Source organism: Vanessa atalanta, chromosome 18, assembly GCF_905147765.1.
Source record: "Vanessa atalanta chromosome 18, ilVanAtal1.2, whole genome shotgun sequence".
In the NCBI taxonomy this organism is placed as follows: Eukaryota; Metazoa; Arthropoda; class Insecta; order Lepidoptera; family Nymphalidae; genus Vanessa; species Vanessa atalanta.
In genome coordinates this window covers 4,685,540-4,707,043 of record NC_061888.1, presented here as the reverse complement: position 1 = coordinate 4,707,043, position 21,504 = coordinate 4,685,540, and the positions used below count along the sequence as shown (strand labels likewise).

Sequence of the window (21,504 nt, the reverse complement as noted above, 5' to 3'; positions counted from 1 at the left end):
ATTAGAATTAACCGTCCATAGCATTCATCCAATAATAAATATATCTAGTAATGTGTGCGTAGAAAATTACGAAAATAGTTTTTTTTTTAAAACCTTAATTACTTTACACTGAAAACATTTTGATATCTTTCTTTATCTACATTTTTCACTATCAACGTTTATTTATTATATACAAAGGTTGGCAATATTAATTTAACTATAGAATGATTTATCATACAATCAACTAGTTGTCGCCTGCGACTTTTCTTGCGTTTTAGGGGTTGGTCGTCAGATATTAGGTATAAAAAAGTAGCCTATGTACTTCCTTGGTGTTCAAGCTTGCTTGAAATAGTAACAGACGGACAGAGAGTTACTTTCGCATTTATAATATAAGTATAGATCAATAGTAATGGAAAAACATTTGTGAAAATAATCGTGTCTACGCTGTTAAGCGTTGATAAAATTCATCGTCTGAAGACAATCCCGGATGTACATGACATCAGGTTTACCATAATAATGCAATATCATGATAACAAGTGGTCGTAAATAATGATGATTTTTCAGGTCAAACATAGCTTATTAAACATTGCATTAAAATAAAATTAAAATAACTAACAAACATTGCATTAAAATAAAAAAAATATTCTCTACTGAAATTGTAAGAAATTCGCTTAATGTTTTCAAATTACAAACTTGACTAAACTTATTTAAGAAACATTTGGTAAAATTTACTGAGCTGCCCTACTATTTAAAAGTGTCGGTATAACTTTAAATTACAAAAATGTCACTTAACACAAAGTATATTTAAACTATTTAAACGCTAGAATGACAAAAAAACAACAAATAGTTTATCAATCGTCGCTATAGGTGTAAGTGAATTGGGATCATGCCCCTCATATCGGTAATCACGTGCCAAGCCGAGGGGTGGCGACCCCTCGCTCTCGACCGTGTAAAAATAACCCCTGTTTACCGGTTAATCATCGCACACGCATCGATGAATGGGGAAAGTATAATTGACTACAATACATCAAATCAAAATATTCTTCATTCGAGTAGGCATCTACAAGGACTTTTACCTATTTACAAAATACATATGTTGACTGTATTTGAAATCAAAATACGATATTATTGTCATCACATTTTGTAAGACTGTTTGACACGTGTCTGCAGGAACTTTAACTTCATTAAATATTCGTCATATACTTTCTACACGTAAAATAGTAGTTAATGCAACCAAAATCGGTTTTAGACAAAATTTGAGTTGAGGACAAAAACATCGACTGAGTGTACGGATGTTGGCAATAAATAAACAGCATATACATATGTACGTGATATACTTATATGGCATACAGATGAAATAAGCGAAATATTCATAGCTACTTATAATGAGTATTTTTCGATTATGTGTATAATAAATTACAATAATTAATTCGACGTCAATACAATAAAATTTAAAAGCTTTTTTAAAAAAAATCTCGGTAAATAGGTACATACAGCCTTGAGCGATTTTAGCATAACAATTCTCCAAATTCAAATTACAATTCCCAATATTTTCTCAATCAGCGTTTCTAAACGGCTATTTAAAAATATTCTAGATAATAGATATATACGAAATAGTAATATTATTTTATTGCGCAAGGACTGCATTTATAGTTTTTTAATATAATTGTAAAGTGCTTAAACAAGCTTGCGCATCAAAGTATCTATTTGTTATTCTTTAATGATTTCAATATTAACATGAATGAATCACTCAACGTAAACTCACGAACGAACTCACTGACGAAATCTCATCTGACGTCGTAGGCACGTAGGTAACGCGATATCGCTTGAATTCCTAATCCAGACATACTATGGTCTTTAATTTATTTATATCATAAATTATCTTTAACAATTCTATTGTAAAATTAAACTACACTAAGCTCTATCTTACACACATATAAAATTTAATGCTTAATGTGTCCGTAATTTGTTCGTTCTAGCATCGTTAATTACATTAACAAAACGTAAAAAAGAAAGATGTCAAAAATCTTTACTCAATATATAAGCATTACTTATTGATTATTATCAACAAAAATTACCACAACCGGTTCGGTAACACCTCAACTGAGAAGAACTGGCTAACCGCGGGACTTTTTAAAAGCAGTTCCGTTAATGTTCCTGGTAAGGCACCTGACCGATTTCGCTCAACCAGTCAAATGCACACATGTTATAATTCTCAAGTGTGTGCGCAACCTTGGCGCAAACACGAGTACTCTTGATATATAATCTAATCGATCTGCATTCCGACATGATCGGAGAGAGTTCAGGCAAACGACCAAAGATTTAAACAATACTTCTAAACTTCGCACTGCTATAGAAAATTGATTTAGATCGAAAAACCCAATATCTTTTTAACGGCCCAATCCGTGGCTTGAATCTATGATCCTGACATCTTCAGCCTTATAAACTAGCCACTAGACCAACAAGCCAATATTCATGATATTACACTGCCGAAGTAGAATAAGTGGCGCGAAACGCCTTGCGCGCTCATGTCATGTCAAGTTTATTTATTATTACTATAAAGAGATGCAAATCTATATACATCAAATAAAATATATCATCCGCAGCAATTGTATCTCAATCTATAGATAACAACTAGAACACATTGCTGATTGACCCGAGGGGACGCTGATTCGATTTTGTCATTTTTATTGGGTATTATTGATATACTCCTTGATTGATGTCATTGGTTGCTGTCTCTCGTAAAACGTTTGATATAGCATATTCTGATAAGGAATTATTTAACTTCAGTAATAGGTCTAATTTATAGTTATTATTATTTGTTTTGACAAGAATTATCATGAACCTATGTTAATGATTTGTACAAATGTATTGTACAAATAATGAACATGAAGAAATGGTTTTAAATAGAAATTAAATAGACACATGCGATGCTCTTAAATAGCTAAATACATAAAAAGCCAGTTAGAGTTTCATTAATATAGGTAATTACTTTTAAACTATCATTTTTTGTTTATCATCAACAACAAAAAATCAATCAACTAAACATTGTATATGTTATCATGATTTATAATGTTCAATGTAATATCTTTAAATGATTTCTTATCTTCTGAAGTTGTATACATGAATTTAGATTAAGCGGTGTTTTAGTTCTCCGTATATATAATGAAATGAATTAACATAAACCGATTTTATTCCTCGAAAAGGATAATATTGACCACTATTCTCACTCGTCTCAATTGTTTGCGATTTTTTAAAGCACGACATGTTCATAGCATTAACGGAAGTGGTTCTCGCATCGTGAATAGTATATTGACTTGATGAAGTCGATGAGATTCAAGTACGCACACGTCTTTAAAAAATGAGTTCCTGTCCAGATATCAGTCACATGTATTGTTTGTAAAACGCGTGGAAATCGGTTAGGAATCAATGCCACACGCCATCTTTTATTATGTTAATAATCTGCTAGTCCGTAGCCTTGATAAATGATTCTTTTCTTTTTTTAAACTGACTTCTATAATTGGCCCGAATGTGAGCTTGAAATAAAAAACTAATATATTAGTACAGAAGGTATAATACTGAATCTAACGCAAAAATAATCATCATTTATTTATAAACAAAAGTCTTATACGGAATCATACAGAAATGTATATACTATATATGAAGGAGAATTGAAGTCGGTTAAAATGAGAAAGGATTTCCCCTTTGTCATTTAAACTGATTCTAAACTTATTTAAAAAAAAAAATCTTATCGTTGACACTGATTCTTTATTTAATTTTATTTTAAAGAGCAACGACCTTCCTCTTATTAATAATATGATGTCTTATTTCTTCATCTCTATAAATAATTTGTTAAATAGTAATCATAATCGTTTTTTGTACCAGTGCGATGAAGGAGGCGGTGCAGCCGACGGCATCAAGACTGAGCCCCCCGAGCCAGAAGAGCCTAGAGCAATGCAGAAAGTGCCTTCGCTTTCAGACCTTACAGATCCTGAAGCGTCCCTTGGTGAGTACATATTAATTAAAGATTCTCTAGTTTTTGTTTATTATCTTTGGTGTAAAGTGTATGTAATACAAAATGATTTTCGTCTAAAAAGCAAATTTTTATTTCATTTTTATAAAAGTAATCACGTACACATACGAATACTGTAACATACGACTTGACAATAAACAGATGCACTCAGTTAATAAAGGTACCATCTTAACATCTTCCTAATGAAGGTTTGACAACTTAATTTTTATATCTGTACTTCTATAAAAACAACTTGAATACATGACGAATATACAGTTGTTGATTCAACAATCGTTTTTCAAATAACTTGACCACAAAGACTCTTCAAAATACTGTTAAGATATTTATAATTGTACGTTTCCTATTCTTATTGGCACAGTTTTGCAGCAGCTTCTTGCTTCGATGTAAGGAGTAGCTTACACTCCGTGCAAAGACAATACCTAGGCGAAGGTAATTTTTCACTAAAGAAAACATTAGTTCGCCTGCCTATCTGTATATAAAAAAATAAACAATATGCATTTATAGCTAACTACTCCCCTTATAACGTCAAGGCCTCTAAAGCGGCACGTGGCAAATTCACTTAAGATTATTCGCAATTTCCTCAGTACGAAGGTTAAGTATGACATCTCCAATCATAGCATCACACCTTGTAAATCTCCCTCGTTAAACCGTTTAGGGGGAAGGAAACATCGTTCTTCGGTTTCAGTGGTCCGGTTTGAGTTATGAACACTGATAACTCCTTATTTGTGAAATAGTACAACCTATTACAAGCATTTTATGTCGCAACATGGCTTATCTAATAATGATTCATACAAAAATATACAATGTCACATAAAGGTTGACTAGCGTACAGCGGCTACGATACAAATCGCAAACGAAAACATTTCTTCGTAGTTTCTTTATATATGACAGTTTCAAGCCTTTTTTTTTTTATTTTGCTGTTATCATTTGTCAATTTGACACACGAAGGGACTAAAGTAAAAAACTTAGTACTTTTATTATATACCATAACATGTTTTGTTGTAAAATATAGCATAATTTATTATAATGAATATCTCAAACAACAAATATCTCCCAAGAAAGAAGCTTTACAACTGTATCGAGTTATTATCTTTATTTTCGTCAAGGGAAGCAAGACATATGGCGTCTGAGCGCTTTATGCATAATCGGATACAATAAGAAAACTTTACCGCTTAGACTTCCGATACCAAAGACGACATTCTTTTTGGTACAAAAAGAGTGGCTTCTAATTTCAAATAAAAAAAAAAGAAAATTGTTTTGTCATTGACATCACCTAATGGTAAAACTTTGTGACAATATGAAATCCTGAACTCATTAGAACTGAAAAACATAGTAAAATAATTTAAGTTTTATAATCTGTAATCATTTGTAGTTTCGACATAGAAATCGACTTGTAGTTTAAAAAAATAAAAATTGGCTTGCCACTTAATTTAGTTTTTGGTTCTATTCAAACTATGTGTTGTCTTATCAAATATTATGAATAAAATGATAGGCACGCCAAAAATTTAACTAAAGATATCTTAAGATGATTGATACACAAACCCGACAATATGGTATTCGAATGAATTTATGTATGACGACCTAGGTAGAGAATGTCCTGAAATAGAAGATAGGATACTATTTTATACAATTTCAGTTGACAAAAAGACTACAGCAATACATTTAAGGCCAAGGAAATATTAGATGTCCTTTGAAATTGTAATTTGATTTATATCGTTCACTTTGATCCAAAAATATAGGTTAAATATGAATGGTAAAAAAAAAACAGATTTTTCTATTAAATTACTTATAACATTTTAATTACAATGTATTTTCTTAAGATTTGTGATTACAATTTAAAAACCTTGACATAAATACGAAGGAAAAGGAAAGAGAAGTTCAAGTTTGCACGTAAAGTGGGTTATAGTACTGCGTCTGAAATTGCAATGTAACAAGGATGTGCCGCATTATCCTATTCGGGCTTCACCTATTTGCTAATCATTCAGCATAGCCCCTTTAATAGAAAATGTTACAGCACAACTGTATATGAAACTGTGCCCCTGTGAGTTCTATACGCAAAATATCACGTGACTAGAAACGTTTGATTTTTCTTGATATTACCAACAAAATCTAGTATGTTTTAATAGTTATAGATACATTACGTATTTATAAGCAAATTTAAATTTAGGTTACAAATTAAATTATATTTTTCTGACAACATCAAAAGAACAACATTAGGTATATTAATCAAGTATAATAGATGCTTCAGAACGATGGCGGCCTTATAAAGTTTCCAGGAAGACCATTTCCCAGAACAAAGCAAACTGAATTATACCACTACTTTAAGTTTTATTTATAAAATTATACCTTAGAACCTATCACCAGCTTTACTGTATATAGTTGTTCAATAAGGTCATAAAATTAGAAAATAAATAATTAGGAGGTCATTAAACTGAATCACAAACTCGGTGGGTTCAGATCAGGGTGGGCTGAGAATAGGGGCCTATTGTTTCATCGCGTATTTAACGTGGGAGCATGTGGTGATATAAGTGTATTTACACATACTCTTAGCGCCACTCGGTATCCTTTGAGAACATTATCTTAACGCCGTAAGGAATTAATTTTGCAAGAACACGTGACCGCGCGTAAAACAAATCGTAAATCAAATCAAAATTAACTTCATTCAAGTAAGCATTTTAAGATTGATTAATTACTATGATTTAAAATTTAGAATCGTCAGAGAATTATCTAGAATCTCGCTAATATCACTTTCAGAATAATGTTTACGAGAATTGCGTTATCGTAAAACAAAGAAACCACGAAAAAATATAAAGATCTCGAGTATGTAAAGCAATATCTGTATTATCTTCATTTAAATATAAATCATTTGATATCTTTTATCTATATGTTTCGTTTCAGTAAGATAGATAATCAATTTTCGCTTGAAAAATATGATTTTAATATTACTATCGCAACAAGATTCTCCATACAATGTTTCCTAGTTATGTTACCTTGATTTAAAAATCAATTACGATAAATGATGAAACATCTGCGTTATAGCGAAGCTTATGCGTCTTCTTCAGGAAATATACGTATAATTTCTATATAGTATTAAAAAAGGTTTAATCAATAAACAGAGTGATTCAAGAGTAAACTTTATATGTATAATACACGCATATTATATTAAAGAAAGGCCGAGAATTACAAGGTGGAAAAAACCAAGAATTTTTATTTTCATGTTTGTTCTTTAATCTTAAAGTTGTATGTAGAACCTTATTGAACCCGTGTAGAGCTGGGATGGATGACTAGTGTATAATACTGGTGAATCCGTCTGGTGCAGGAGTATTGCAAAAACATGATGTACCTAACATTGCTTATAGCAATATGAATAAAGATATACCAAATAAAAAAAATTTTTTCTTAAGAAAGTCCAAAAATTAAATGTAATTTTAAAACTATATTTAAATTTATTAATAAATACGAAAAAAAATGTTTTAATTTTTTTTATTGAAAACATACAGGACGATTAATTTTCTTTTAATAGTTTTTGAAACGTTAGTAAAAGTCAAATTAAGTTCAATCAATACACAGTTATCAGAACTGGTTGGAGTTCTTCGATATTATAATAATACTGAAAAAGTTTTAAATAAAAATAATCATAGATGATAAAAAAAAGAAGACCTATCATGCCTTTTTGTGAATTTATGAAAATAACTTCTCAGAATTTTGAATATAAATTACTAGAACATGAGATTCACGCTTTTCACAATGTCGATAGTTAAAATTTAGAAATAGATAAAACTGCAAAACGTAACCGTTTGGAAGTCCAAAGTAATATTACATATATAAACATAACCACTTTCAAAGTACTTACCTACAAGTATACTAAAACATTCCGAAACGCGATGAACCTTCCTGGGGTCTGTTTTATATACATATATTTAGTAGCTACGTATTTCCGTTAGGCATTACAAGGAAAGCAGACGTCTGCTATGCTTTATATACTAAAATTATTTACATATTATTGGTACTTATCTAAAGTAGATTTAGTTAGGCATTACAAAAAAAGTTCTCTTTTATTTTAGATAGTTTTACGTGATTCTTGACATGTTCTATGCAATTATTTGACAAATAATGATGTATCACAAACACAGACACACACACATTAATAACGTATGTATATATGTCATGTAATAGATCCATAAATTAGAGTATTGTTCTCATTAGCAGGAACACTGATATCATATCAGCCACCAGTATTTTTAATTATACCGCTGATGGACACGCCTTCGCAATTTTATATAATGAACAAATGTATGGCTTGGTTATATTTTAAATGATAATATAAACTGTTTTGTTTGATACGAATTGTAAAGGAGCATATTAATGTTTCGTTGATATTGTACATACGTACGTCGTACATATATCATATGTAAATAATATTCCATTAAATATCGCTATTGAAATCTATATAGCAGTTAGTCGTCTTAAACTGTATGTTCTGTATATAAGATATATATTTACTTGAGTGTAGGGCTTTGTGCAAGCCCGTCTGGGTAGGTACCACCCTCATCAGATATTCTACCGCCAAATAACAGTACTCTGTATTGTTGTGTTCCGGTTAGAAGGGTGAGTGAGCCAGTGTAATCACAGGCACAAGGGATGTTATATCTTAATTCCCAGGGTTGATGGCGCATAGGTGATGTAAGGAATGGTAAATTTTTCTTACAGCGCCTTTGTCTATGGGCGGTGGTGACCACTTACCATAAGGTGGCAAATATGCTCGTCCGCCAACCGATGCCATAAAAAAAAGAAAATATAAGAATCCCTAATTAAGAGAGTAATTAAAAAAAAAAGTAACATAAAATAATTTGGCATTACTAACGAAGAATTCTCCAAATTCTAGTCAGCCTGTGTGTATCGTTGTTGTCGTTACATAAAATAATGGTAAGTTATTAACATTTCATTCTATTTAACCTGATTTAAGCAAATCATTGTCCATACGATACCTCAGGATGTTGCGGTGTCCACATCCCCCCACTGTTGATCACTATACAGGATGTTGCCAAAACTACGTGGTATGTTTTCGTTACCATACCTTCTAAAGTTACAATGTTTCACGCTAAATAGTTATTACTTATCGTTTGTAAACAAACTTGCGTTCTTATTTATATTTATAAAACTGAATTAAATCATAAATATATTAATTATAACATTCAAGTCTGTATTGGTATTATAACAATAATAGTTTGATTTTGAAGTAAATACATGCTAATATATTAACACTGAATAGTGTATTCGCTTAAACGCGTAAGTCTCTGAAACTAATACATATTTAGATTTCAAAAAATATTTTTGCATTTGATAACTCCATTTTTGTTGAGCGTTATCCGCTATTTAACATCACGCTACGACCTACAGGGACAGAACAGGAACGTTTAACTGGTGAATCCGCGCGGATCCGCAAGTAATTGATAAAATTATATTTATCAAGCCCGCAGAGATTTCCGATCTTATTAGGTACCCGTTTTTAATTTTATGTAGCAGTGAGATATATTTTTGACTATAAAGTATAAGAGTCAGTAAAGCATTTATATTGAAAAAAGCCTTTTCAAATACAATACGATAATATTTAAACAAGCGGGTCTACAAAAGATATACATATATGTATGCATCAAAATCTACAAGATAAAAGTACATATTTGATATACCACATCATCTAAGATTTAGGGACGGAGGGACAGCAATCGTTTTGACCCGTATGAATGCGTTTCTCTTAGATCATGTCTCAGATTGCAGATGTTAAAAAAATATTAATTCGTGTGTAATTTTCTTTTAAGCTGAATTATTTAATAATTTTGTTGGTGATTTAACTTTACTTTCGTGAATCAATTTCTTAGTAGTTTTAATGCGTTCATATAAGGTGTATAGGGATTGTTTAGAGGATAGAAAACATTTTTTTTACCAACCATCTGCTTCATTCATTTTATAAAGTTAAATTACGACTAAAAGTATTATAGGAATACTTATGGTCTAGTTACCAAACAATTGTTATACATTTTGCTCAATTAAATATTCATCATTTTACCAGTTACTACTAAGTTAAAGAAAAACACAATTTGACAATCTAATTAATTTATTAGGTTAATGCCTTCGTGTTACATTGTGAAAAAAAAGTAATGTATATTTAAAACGTTGACATATATTAAATTAATAACCTGATAGTAACATTATATTCAATGGCGTGTTGAACAGTTTTTTACGCTCGACCGAGTGGAAAGTTTCGTATGTCACCTGGTTACGAAAAAATTATCTCCGACTCTAAGTATATTAAATTGGATATGCTTCGAAACGAACGAAATAATCTGTTTCTTTTTTTATTATGGAGACTCCACACATGTTGAATTTAAACACTTGTATATCAGATGGTGAGGTAATTATAATCAGAGTTGACAGATAATAAAATAAATTTTATAAAGTCAGCGTTCCCATCGGTAACCACGTTATATTTTCATATTTTTTTTATTAAAATGTAGTAAAATAGATTTAGTAAAAGCTTTAGGTTCAATCGCTTACATTGCACAGCAACGAAACTAAAATAGCAACACGGAGTAACACTTTATACCGTTGCGAGTTTGCCAATGCAGAATTTTATATTATTCCTTCGCGAAAACAAAGCTGAGAGTTATTTCTGTCTAAGCAAGTTCAGATGTTGACACAAGAAAATTCTCATGAACGGCCTACCATGTTGACTCAAATAAACACGTGTTCGGAACACTAGCGCACCGCATCGAGTCGGAGTTAACGTCCGACGCACACACAGTAAATTCATTCATAAAGAAGCTCGTGAATGGCAGAGGCCGCGCCTCGACGAAAGCTCTGTAGGAGTTATGATCGCCTGGTACTGCGGGCGAACTAGTCGGCGGACATGTTGTTTTATTAATCGCCGATACTGACCGCTGCCAACGCAAACCGATAAATTAGTCGATCGAACACACTACTGAATCCCTTTATACGCGTCTATTCATAGATGCACCAATTACGCAAATAACTGGCAATACGTATAAATTTGAATAAAAACGATTTAAGAAAAGAGCGAGTAAGTAGGTAATATTCGCTTGTGAACTCTACGTTACTACTAGATCTTTGCATCAAAATGTTACAAATGTTTGCATCGCGCTTTGATTTTGAGCTCAAATATATTTATAAATAAGTAAATATAAAAAGAAATAATATCCTGTGCGATTAAAGTCTTTGAGTAGTACAATTGATGAAGACGCATGCGTGGGTGACTCCAATCACAAAATCAGTACATCAAGGTGTCTATAACAAACACGATGAATTATGTTTATCTTAAGAATGTAAATAGAATATTAAAATGTTAGGTGTTCATTGTTTGGAGTAGGCTTCAGGTAGAATATTTTTTTATAAAAGTGTTTATTAATTTGAAGATAATTTTATAGTGATGATGAGGTGTTTTTAGATGCGCAGCGCGTCGAGGCTTGAGCACACGCATCCAAATGGGCTCGTCGTCACCTCTCGCCTCCGCGCTACCGTATTGTGTGCATACTAATCGTCATTCAGCCATACAAAAGCTAAGGCGAACCATAAATAAGCTTACACACGTTTAAAAATCATATTTATAACGTGCTGCAGGCTCCACTCGTGACAACGTTATTAGTTGATACAAACGAGATTTTTTTTAACCAAAAAAGAAAGGTTTTAAAAATCTCTCTTATAATAAGTATAATAATATACTTCTATTTACATGATAAAAATATTAAAAACATATATATTATATTGAGTGCAATGCAGAAATATAATAGCATAAAATTCATAAAAAAATAAACAAAATTATAATAAATATTGTAAGCGATATTTACACCACAAAATATCACACTAGACTGTCGAGTTACGATATGATTTAGTTAAGGTAAAGTACATTAGTACCAAAATTTCACTAATATCAAAGGTGTATTAAAATTTACACATTCCGTCAGTACATATTTCATAAATCTGTGCGTTAATCTGAAATATATGCCCTAAATATGATTTATAGAGATAATAAATCTGTTGCTGACTCGTTATGATATTCCGAAGACCTTTGTAAGGCTGCCAACTTGTCGGCAAAGGAATCCCTCACACAAAATGTATGATAATTTTACATGTACTAAAATAATGCCTTATTTAAAATTAATATTATTTTTTTATTATATAGTAACTTTAGTACTAAATTTTATTATAAAAGTACCTTTATTACCTAATTTTATATTAGTTAATAAACGAACTAAAAGCTTAAGAAAATATATAAAGAAATTTAGGAAGTAAGTTTCTTACAGATCAAAAACGGGTTTTGCCAAATGAAAAATTATATAGCATATTGATATCTAAAAAAAACATGAAAATGAATGTATATATTTTTGAAAAGCAAATATTTTTATGTAGACAAATCCGCTGGCGACAAGTTAGTCTCTGATTAACTTTAGAATATTTAGAGATCAGAACGTTGTTTTACTTACGCCATCTACCGAGAGCATGAACTTTTTTTTGACTTACAACTATGTGTTGCGTTGTTAGTTTTCGCTGGTTCCACTAGATGGCAGTACTACATAGTAAGAAGCGATTTCAAGAAATCTTCATAGATGGCGTTGTATGCACGTAATAAAGATAACACATTACATTTAAAAACATGATTATAGGTATCTAAAAATAATAAATTTCTTCATGATACACATATAATTTATATATTTAATTATAGAAGAGTATACTTTATACAAAAGTTAAAAATACTTTTTTTAAGGAATGCAAAAAATATTTGAATTAATTACTGATGGCGTGGTCATAAAATTATACACACTAAATTCTCAATTTGATTAATATTTGTTGACTTAGATTTATTGTACGAAATGGGGCCCAGAACCATTTACTTTGGTTTTAGGGTACTACACCAGAACCCTGCGTTGTAATAAAAAAACAAGTCGGCAGCGCGGACCGTTGTGCGCGGCTGTGACGTCAGGCGCGGGCGAGCCGTGGGAACCGCGGCAGGTGCGCCTGCGCTGCGGCCACTGATCCTGAACGCACACCTACACCGATACGTAGAAAGTTCCGCTTTTCTAGCATTCTATCCTAAAGGATAGGACCTCCATGCCATTTTTCTATTTATCTAATATTTCTTTGCTGTAGATTAGCTAGGTTACATTAGTTAACCAAGTCTCATAAATAAAAACAACGCTTTACTATTGTAAATATGTATTATAAAAATCTGATAAAATTGCTTATTTCATACGGCCATAAAAAACGAATTACGAAAGCTTTCATGACTAATAAAAAATTCAATCATAACTTAAAATTCATAGGGCTATCGTTTCTCTTATATAAATGAATTAAAAATCAGAAACAATCTAATGGCGTAACAAGTTTTAAAAACGGTACGGCCTTTAACAAAGTTATCCACCGACCGGCCGGTATTGAATCAAAGTCGACACAAAAATTAGATTCCTCGAGGGTTGATAGGGAAGTTTTTGTCCTTTGATGTCAGTTAATAACGTTCACCTCTTTCTCTCCAGGTCACTAACTCTTACTCGGCACCGTGATCGAGATTTAAAGCATTTTGCTATTCTGTTTAACCACATTTCGCCTTGTTCGATAGCAAAGATACATTTTAAAATCGAATTTATACTGTGTTTTTTTTTTAGACGTAGGACCAAATTTGCCTTACTTAGGATGTTTATATTATAGGACTTACAGCATTAAGGCGTCGCCAACACGGTCGATAAGACGTTATGTCCTTTCTGTTTTTAATTGCACTGGCTCACTCACCCTTCAGACGGTAGCAGTAAAATCATTTATCAGGTGAGTAGGTGATATACCTACATATGAACAAACAACTCAAAGCACAAAATTACTAGAATTTAAAAAATGATCATTTTCCTTATTATTCTCGGTTCTGCAATGCTTACAATAGAGCTTGTTAAGAAGAGACTATTATAAAGTATATAGCCTTTGTATTTTTAACAGATTTTTCTGAATACCAAAAGATATATTCAAGTACTTAAATAATATTAAATACTCACGGAATAACTTCGGGAAATTACATATATTATTTTATATATGTAAGTGTTTCGAATAAGATAATTATTTTAAATTTAATGTTTGTTCAAAGAGGTTATATAAAAACAAAAATGCTCAGTACGGGTGCATAGAGGTCCCGCCTAAAACAAAAATATTATCAATATTTTGTATAAAATTGTTTGATTGTATGTAGGGGGTAATCTTGCATCCGTAAATAATGATCCAAATCTAGAAATGTTTTCTCTGTTGAAAGATACATTACTCCAGACTACACTCATACCGTATAAATTGAACTCGTGCAAAGCCGAGGCTGATCATTAGTATATAATAATACTTATTTAACTTATCATTAATATATAGTCTTGATACTCTTCATATTATCTATTAGCATTCATAAACAATTTTTTATATAAAAAATACAGTTGATTGCATAGCTGTTTATAATTAACGGTAGGCTTGAATTTATATTTTAATACCAGTAGACTCTGAAGTAATTTAGGGCAGTAAACAGCTCGAGGCAAGAGGGCGGGAACCGAACCCGCTCTCAAATTGATTCATAGTTAATGAGCAAAGTGTTAAACGCACTGTTGGAGTTAATTAGTTACTTATCTGCCAGCGTTTTACGTTTTTTTAATTAAGATTTTCCATAATATAAAATAAGATTCATCTTAATGTCGAACAATGAGCATTCTTCTAAAATTACTTTTCGATGTAAAATTTATTTATTGATCGTTTATTGACAAGAAGCAATTATATGCCAATTTTTTTTTTATAAGTATAAAGTAGTGACCGCAATCATGAAGATATATTATGAAGTGTTATAGAATGTGAGTAAGTTATATTATTTGACTTATATGCCTCATATGATTTTTAATTACTAACTGAATTAAGTAAACTTTAGTTAATTAAAATGTAACATTAAGCAAGATAATTTTTTGTTATTACTTAAAGTAAAGTGCGAAAGATTTTCTCTATAATAACACAAAGCCAGGAAATCAATTCTAATGAAAATAATCGAACAATGAGTAATTCAAAATTCGATACGACTTTTACCATTGTTAAAAAAAAAGGTTTTTGAGGAAAACCATTACCAAATCTATTGCGAAAATGTTTTTTTTAATAGTTAATAAATAATTCAAATAAAAACACATTGTTATACTTAATACAAATTAATCAAAATATAAGGCTGTATTAAGTGATACCTTTACAACAAATATATGTGAAAAAAATATACAGATTTTGTGCGTATTAATCACAGATTATAAATTTTATAGGTGTTTTAGGATCATGTGAATACAAACAACAAAATACAGTCCTACAGTACTTAGACTGCAAACTATATAATTTATTTTAAAGCGTATTTTATAAGTATTCACTTAAAAAGTACACGAAAAAAGTAATCAAAATCGTTTTCCAAAACGGTCCAACCTCATTTATCAAGTGTTTTTAAATGCCTGCCATAAATTGTTTGTAATTGCCCGCCTATTAGCGGTATTCGCGTGATGCTCAACAAACACTAAGTACCGAACTCGATAAGCCTTCGCATCCATTATACCCAATTAATACTGCATTAAGAAGGCTCGATTCATTTCTTTTCGTATAATTATTTATTGATTTCTTTTGAAAGGCGGGACACTTAAACTGAATTTTTGGTATGCAGCAATAAAATATATTAGTATGACCTTCAATTTAAACATTAACCCAACCAAAAACATCTTACAAATGAGATATATGTATATCATACGATGCAGAATTGTTTGTGTGAGTTTGATACATATTGAATCGAAAAGTAAAGATTAGAAAACGGCTACACATACTAGCAATACTTAGTATTGTTATGTTCCGGTTTGAAGAGTGAGTCAGTCAGTGCAATTGAGCACAAGGGACATAACATCTTAGTTACGAAGATTGGTCTCGCATTGGCGACGTAAGGAACAGTTAATATTTTTGACAGCACCAATGTCTATGGTCAGTAGGGACCGCCATTTGCCAATACGCCTACTTATTACATAAAAATAAAAATTGTCAAGTTTCACTTAAAAAAAAATTAATCATAATGCGATTTTCTTTGCGGAACATTTTGGTTAAATTAAAATAATAATTAACATTTTTATTAACAGCACTACACTTGCCTGACTGAGAACACTTGCATACGATCACAATTCTTTAAACATAACATGTCTATGAATACTTATAAAACAAGTTTAATTAAAAATAGCTACTTAACTTTACGAGTACATCTCGTCTCGTCTACATACTATAGAACTAATAAAAATACACAAGATTCGTAAATTTATACGAGCGTTAACAAAAGTCTAAGTTAAGATATGATTTTGATGAGACTTGTTGACAATGACAGCATTAATTCTGAGTCAAGTGTTTCTCAATTTACTCTTTGATTCATCTTAAATAACTTTTGTAATGACCGAGTGACAGAAGTCTAACTCGCGCATCGCGTGCGCACGCATACTTCAGGCTAATTCGAATTTTGACGATTTAAAATGATCACTAAAGGGGACCGTTCGTGGAAACTCATGTCAATTTCGATTTTAATGATACGCATAAAACTCAATCGCAATATTTACTTTTAGTTTAACGTGATGCAAACCAGTGCTCGACTCATAACAACGCATCGTTGCCTCTTCAATAAATTCGAAAGTTTAATATATTTAATTGTGAAAAAAAAATAACCAAATATTTGACGCAAAGATACATACATGCATATTTGATGATATGTATCAGTATGTGATATGATGATATGTTTAAATAACGAGATGCACTGCGCGCTCATTCCATTCATTCCTTCCTATCTGTTTCATTCGTTATTTTCTGTATCTAAACATTTTCTATTTTGCTACTGTTATTTACGGCTTGTAAGTTTCCGACGAAATCGTAGATCTATTTCTTCCTCTGTATTTAATAAATATACTTACCTATATAGATAATACTCTAACCCCAATACATGTTGAGTATCCCACCATTCCTAGCTAGGGGTTATAAAAATAATATATTATCTTTTAATTCATAAATTACAATTTTCAAAAATGTATTTCCGCCAATCATACCGGACTCATAAATGCTACTTCATTACATACATATGTAATTACATTACATTATAACGTAATGCAATAATCATATTTACATAAAGCCGTAAGACTCCAAAATTAGAATTTATTAAAGTTATTCCAAGTAATCGAATGTTTTATGATTATGACAAACAAATACAAAATATAAGAAATACGCAGATGCAAGGAGTACGGATTGTTAAAAATTAAATCTCTTGAACGAATAATAAATCTCGTTTATCGTCAAGTGACCATTTATTTTCTGGGATTGCTGAATTGTCTTTAATTAATTCTAATTGAGAGTCCTTTCACGTCCTTTGCGAGAAGCGTTATTGCAAACGCCCGCATACACTGTGGGAGACTAACTTCACCCTCATAGAATATTACTTTTAATTCATCTTAAAAACATAAAAGCAAATAATAGATTATGTTGGCATGTGAGTTTCAATACTAATTTATTCGCAGGCTGAATTTTTATTCCAAACTCTTACAACGCTCAGGCTAAATCTAAAACAAAATTAAGTTAATTGAATGTACTATAAATATCGAACTAAAGGCTTTTATTCTAATACTGATTATATTGAAACTTATATCTATATGTTACGTTATTTTATCTCGAATTTAAGCACGAACTCGCTATCTTATTCCATGAAAATAAAGAACAACATAAATTGCTACAGTTAACACTTTCGAGAACAGAAACAAAATTAACTCTCGTAACAGCCGGGTATGTTTCCTAAGAAAACTCGTCAAAAGCCGAATTCGATGCGGTTTGTTCGGCATCACAATACGCTACCGTTCGTGCCGTGTAAGATTTCATTAGCTAGAAATCCGGGGTGTTTTTCCGGGCTTCCCAACGCATCCACAATGGCGCCGCTTCCGGCCAGGTTCCCGCCAAAACAGAAATAAACTGACCCACTTGCGCGGGCGCACGTCCGGTCGCGCGCTCCGTCTGCATTTCCGGATCGCTTGTCATATTTATGGTTTATGATTTTTTCCACTATATTTCTAATTTAATTTTTTATTGCTAGTTTCATAGTTTACAAGTTTCTTGAGACATTTCACACGTCTTAAAACATTTGGATTACGTACCTACAACTAAAAACTCGACTCGAATTTAACTTTTTAAATCACGGATTTAATAAAGACGTACTAATGTATTATATAAAAAATAGATATTTGATACACCTATCGTATAAAATAATAATAAGGTTACAAATTCTTTGCTAGTAGTATAGTCATAACTAGTAGGTAAAAGCCCACTGAAACTCTCCTGTTACAAAGGCTTGGAGCTTTTATCGATTATGATGCAGAATTTTATTCGATACATACAGTTTCTTAGATTCTCAAAATATTCTCCTTCACAGCCGACCACGAGATGATGCACAAACAAAAAATATTTCCGGGAAATCTTAGTGATGCTTACCTAAACTTGTACACGTGATTGACCTTTAAAATCTACGTGACAATTTCGGTTCTTTTATTTATTTGACTAATTTAATTATTTATGGATAGAGTTATAAAAGGCTTTGTATGTGCATTCATTGTCGTAGAATATAAAATAATACATGAATACTTACATATAAAACGCATCGCATGTGTGTATTCACTGTAAAAGTGATTGCATAACCGACGCAGTTTTTGGAGCGGAAAGGGACGAACGAATTGCTCCACTTCGACCTTGCTGATGTTAACGACTTGTGTTAATGTGTTACAGGCTTTTGTGCATTTGCCAATTTTATATTCAGAACTTAAGATTTAATATTCAATCAATACTATTAAATAATTAATTAAAATTAAATAATGATTTATCGACAAACCAATACCTACTTATTTTACTTGAAGCTTACGTTACTTCAGTAACTGCCATATTTAAACGCAAATTCGAAAATGTACGTACTGATTCGTTTTGTATATTATTCAGATTAAATTAAAACCTCCTTTTAAAACAATAACTATGGCGTCTAGACGTGCCCCGCGACGGAAGTGGCTGTTACGAAATTAATGCGGCTCTAATTAAATAACAAGACCGACCGGGCGTTCGTCGTTATTGTCAAAATAGAACTGCCGTATCACTGAATTAAACTGTTACGGTAGCCACTAACACGCATTATATAAGTAAATGTCCTAACCTAAAAAAAATCTTGCTATACCCCTGGTAATTATTATCACTATAAATTCTGAGTCCTTGTTGAGTGTTTGTTGGTTCGTCCTATTAATTTCCTTTTTTCTCTTAAAGTTACGGAGTAAAAACTAAGAAAGCCGAAAATGCCGTTAAGACACTGGGCCGTCTGTGCTCTTAAAATGCAAACTCGTCTCCTCATCGCTCCTGTAATCTTTATGTTTGACCTTTTCTTCTATACTACACAAAAAGTCATTTAAATTACAAACTGCAATGGCTACAAAAGGTATTAAGTTCCATATGATAGGTATATTTTACCGTAATCACCTAACTTCCTTTAAGGTCATAGTTTACAAAGTTGAAGGGGAAGTGTAAAATCCATATTTATCAACTACAAAGGCCATTATTGTCACTTGTTGGAACAAAATTCGTCTCACACGAGATAAGCGGCGGTGTCTTTGTCGGCGCGGATAAAAGGCACGCGTCTCAACGCTTGTTCGAAGAACGAGAGATCCCGAGTCCAGAAGCTAATCAAACACCGATACGTCGTTAAGATTCCTGGAATTATAGGAATTAATTCAAAAATTGGTACAATTACATTGTCAATTCGAGTGAATATTACATAAGCGACTCTACAGTTCTTAGTACATTGAGATAACGGATGTTCATGTTACATATGCGTTGAACTCGTGTATATATTAAAATAAATAAAACCATTCTTAGTCTAATTTATTTGTAAAATCTATATAATTATATTAGTTAATACTGTAATTTATATAATTTTATCTTAAATTCTCCTAATTTTCATTTCATTAAGACGAAGAAGTGTTAACATCATTAATTATTTTAAACATTTGTACACAGACTTCCTCGCGAAGTTTTTTTTTTTATTGAGCATGAAATGAATTATAAACACAAATTAAGCACTGAGCCAGTATCACTACAAATACAAGGGACATAACATCTGGGGAACATTGGGAACTACCCAAAGTTGGTAGCGAATTGGAATTAGTAGAATTGCAATACTTCTAACAGAGCCAATGTATGTGGGCGTTGGTGAGCGCTTACCATCGGGTGACCCATTTACCTGTTCGTCTAACTATTTATCTGTAGTAGTGCTTGGTTTTTGAATATACAATCTTCAGTTTCATGTGTACTAGTCGCTTGTTTGACTCAATTAAATTTAAACTACTTATAAGAAAGAATCTTATTAAAAAATCTGCATAATGTATTACTATGATTGAAATCTTCAAACTCTGCGAGTATTACATATATTATACAAGAAAAATCGTCGGTGACATATATTAGGTATATATTAAAACCTTCTCATAAACGCGCTGCATCAAAATATACATGTTTTATGTATATTTGTTTAGTTTTTCAGTTAAGCCATAGGTACAAAAAAATCTACATTTATTAATATACATTATTTAAGACTTTTTTATAAATACGAAAACTTGTGTTTTTTTTTACGTTTGATATAACAACTCAAATAAGCTTGATTAACTAGTATATGCTTATTACATTTGGTACAGAGCTCGATAAAACCTTGTAATATATATATTTTTTATTTGCTTTAAAAAATTACATATATTTTTACATTTATTTTTTTATTAATGTTATAAATAAATATAGATATTATATTATATATGAAATACAAAATATTAGGTTATTTCAAAATGTGATAGACGTTTTAACATATATCTTGTACAATACAAATAGACAAGTTTCTCTTCAAATTTCGATACTGGAATCTAATTGGAATCCAGTCCAGTAATTCAAGCATCATTATTAGACCTCGGAGCGGGCGAGTTTTAAGTAGCCGATGGGATGACTATTATCTACCTTATCTGAACTCAGATCGACACGATTGCTTCAGATTGAACTTTATGATATTCTTATTATAGTTATTTCATTTCTGATTTTAAATATTTCATAAATTTATCTTCGGTAAATATTACAATAACTGCAACTATAATACTAATAACAATATCGTTTGATATAAAAACTAACGAAAAATGTTTCAAATTACAGAACAACATGACAAAATATTTTTAGTCATTTTTTTTGTGGCTTTTATTTCTGCCGAAAAGGCACAGATTCTTTCGCCAATGTCGCGTGCGATGGAAAAGACTCGATGGAGATTGATCGGTAGCATTTTTAGTTTACCAGCTTCGTGCATTAAGTTAATGTCTATGACGGAATCTAACCAGTGTTACCACATTCAATACTTATTTATTTATTTAACGCCTCAT

At 31.3% G+C, this 21,504-nt stretch overlaps 1 protein-coding gene across 1 annotated transcript in view; it reads left to right on the top strand.

The window, feature by feature from the left end:
• The window catches only part of LOC125071062 (ETS-like protein pointed), a 121,981-nt gene that overhangs the window by 24,090 nt on the left and 76,387 nt on the right, over nt 1–21,504 (top strand). Inside the window, exon 3 of the mRNA XM_047681135.1 lies at nt 3,865–3,985. Coding sequence (XP_047537091.1) covers nt 3,865–3,985 — 121 coding nt within the window. The remainder of the gene's footprint in view (nt 1–3,864; nt 3,986–21,504) is intronic.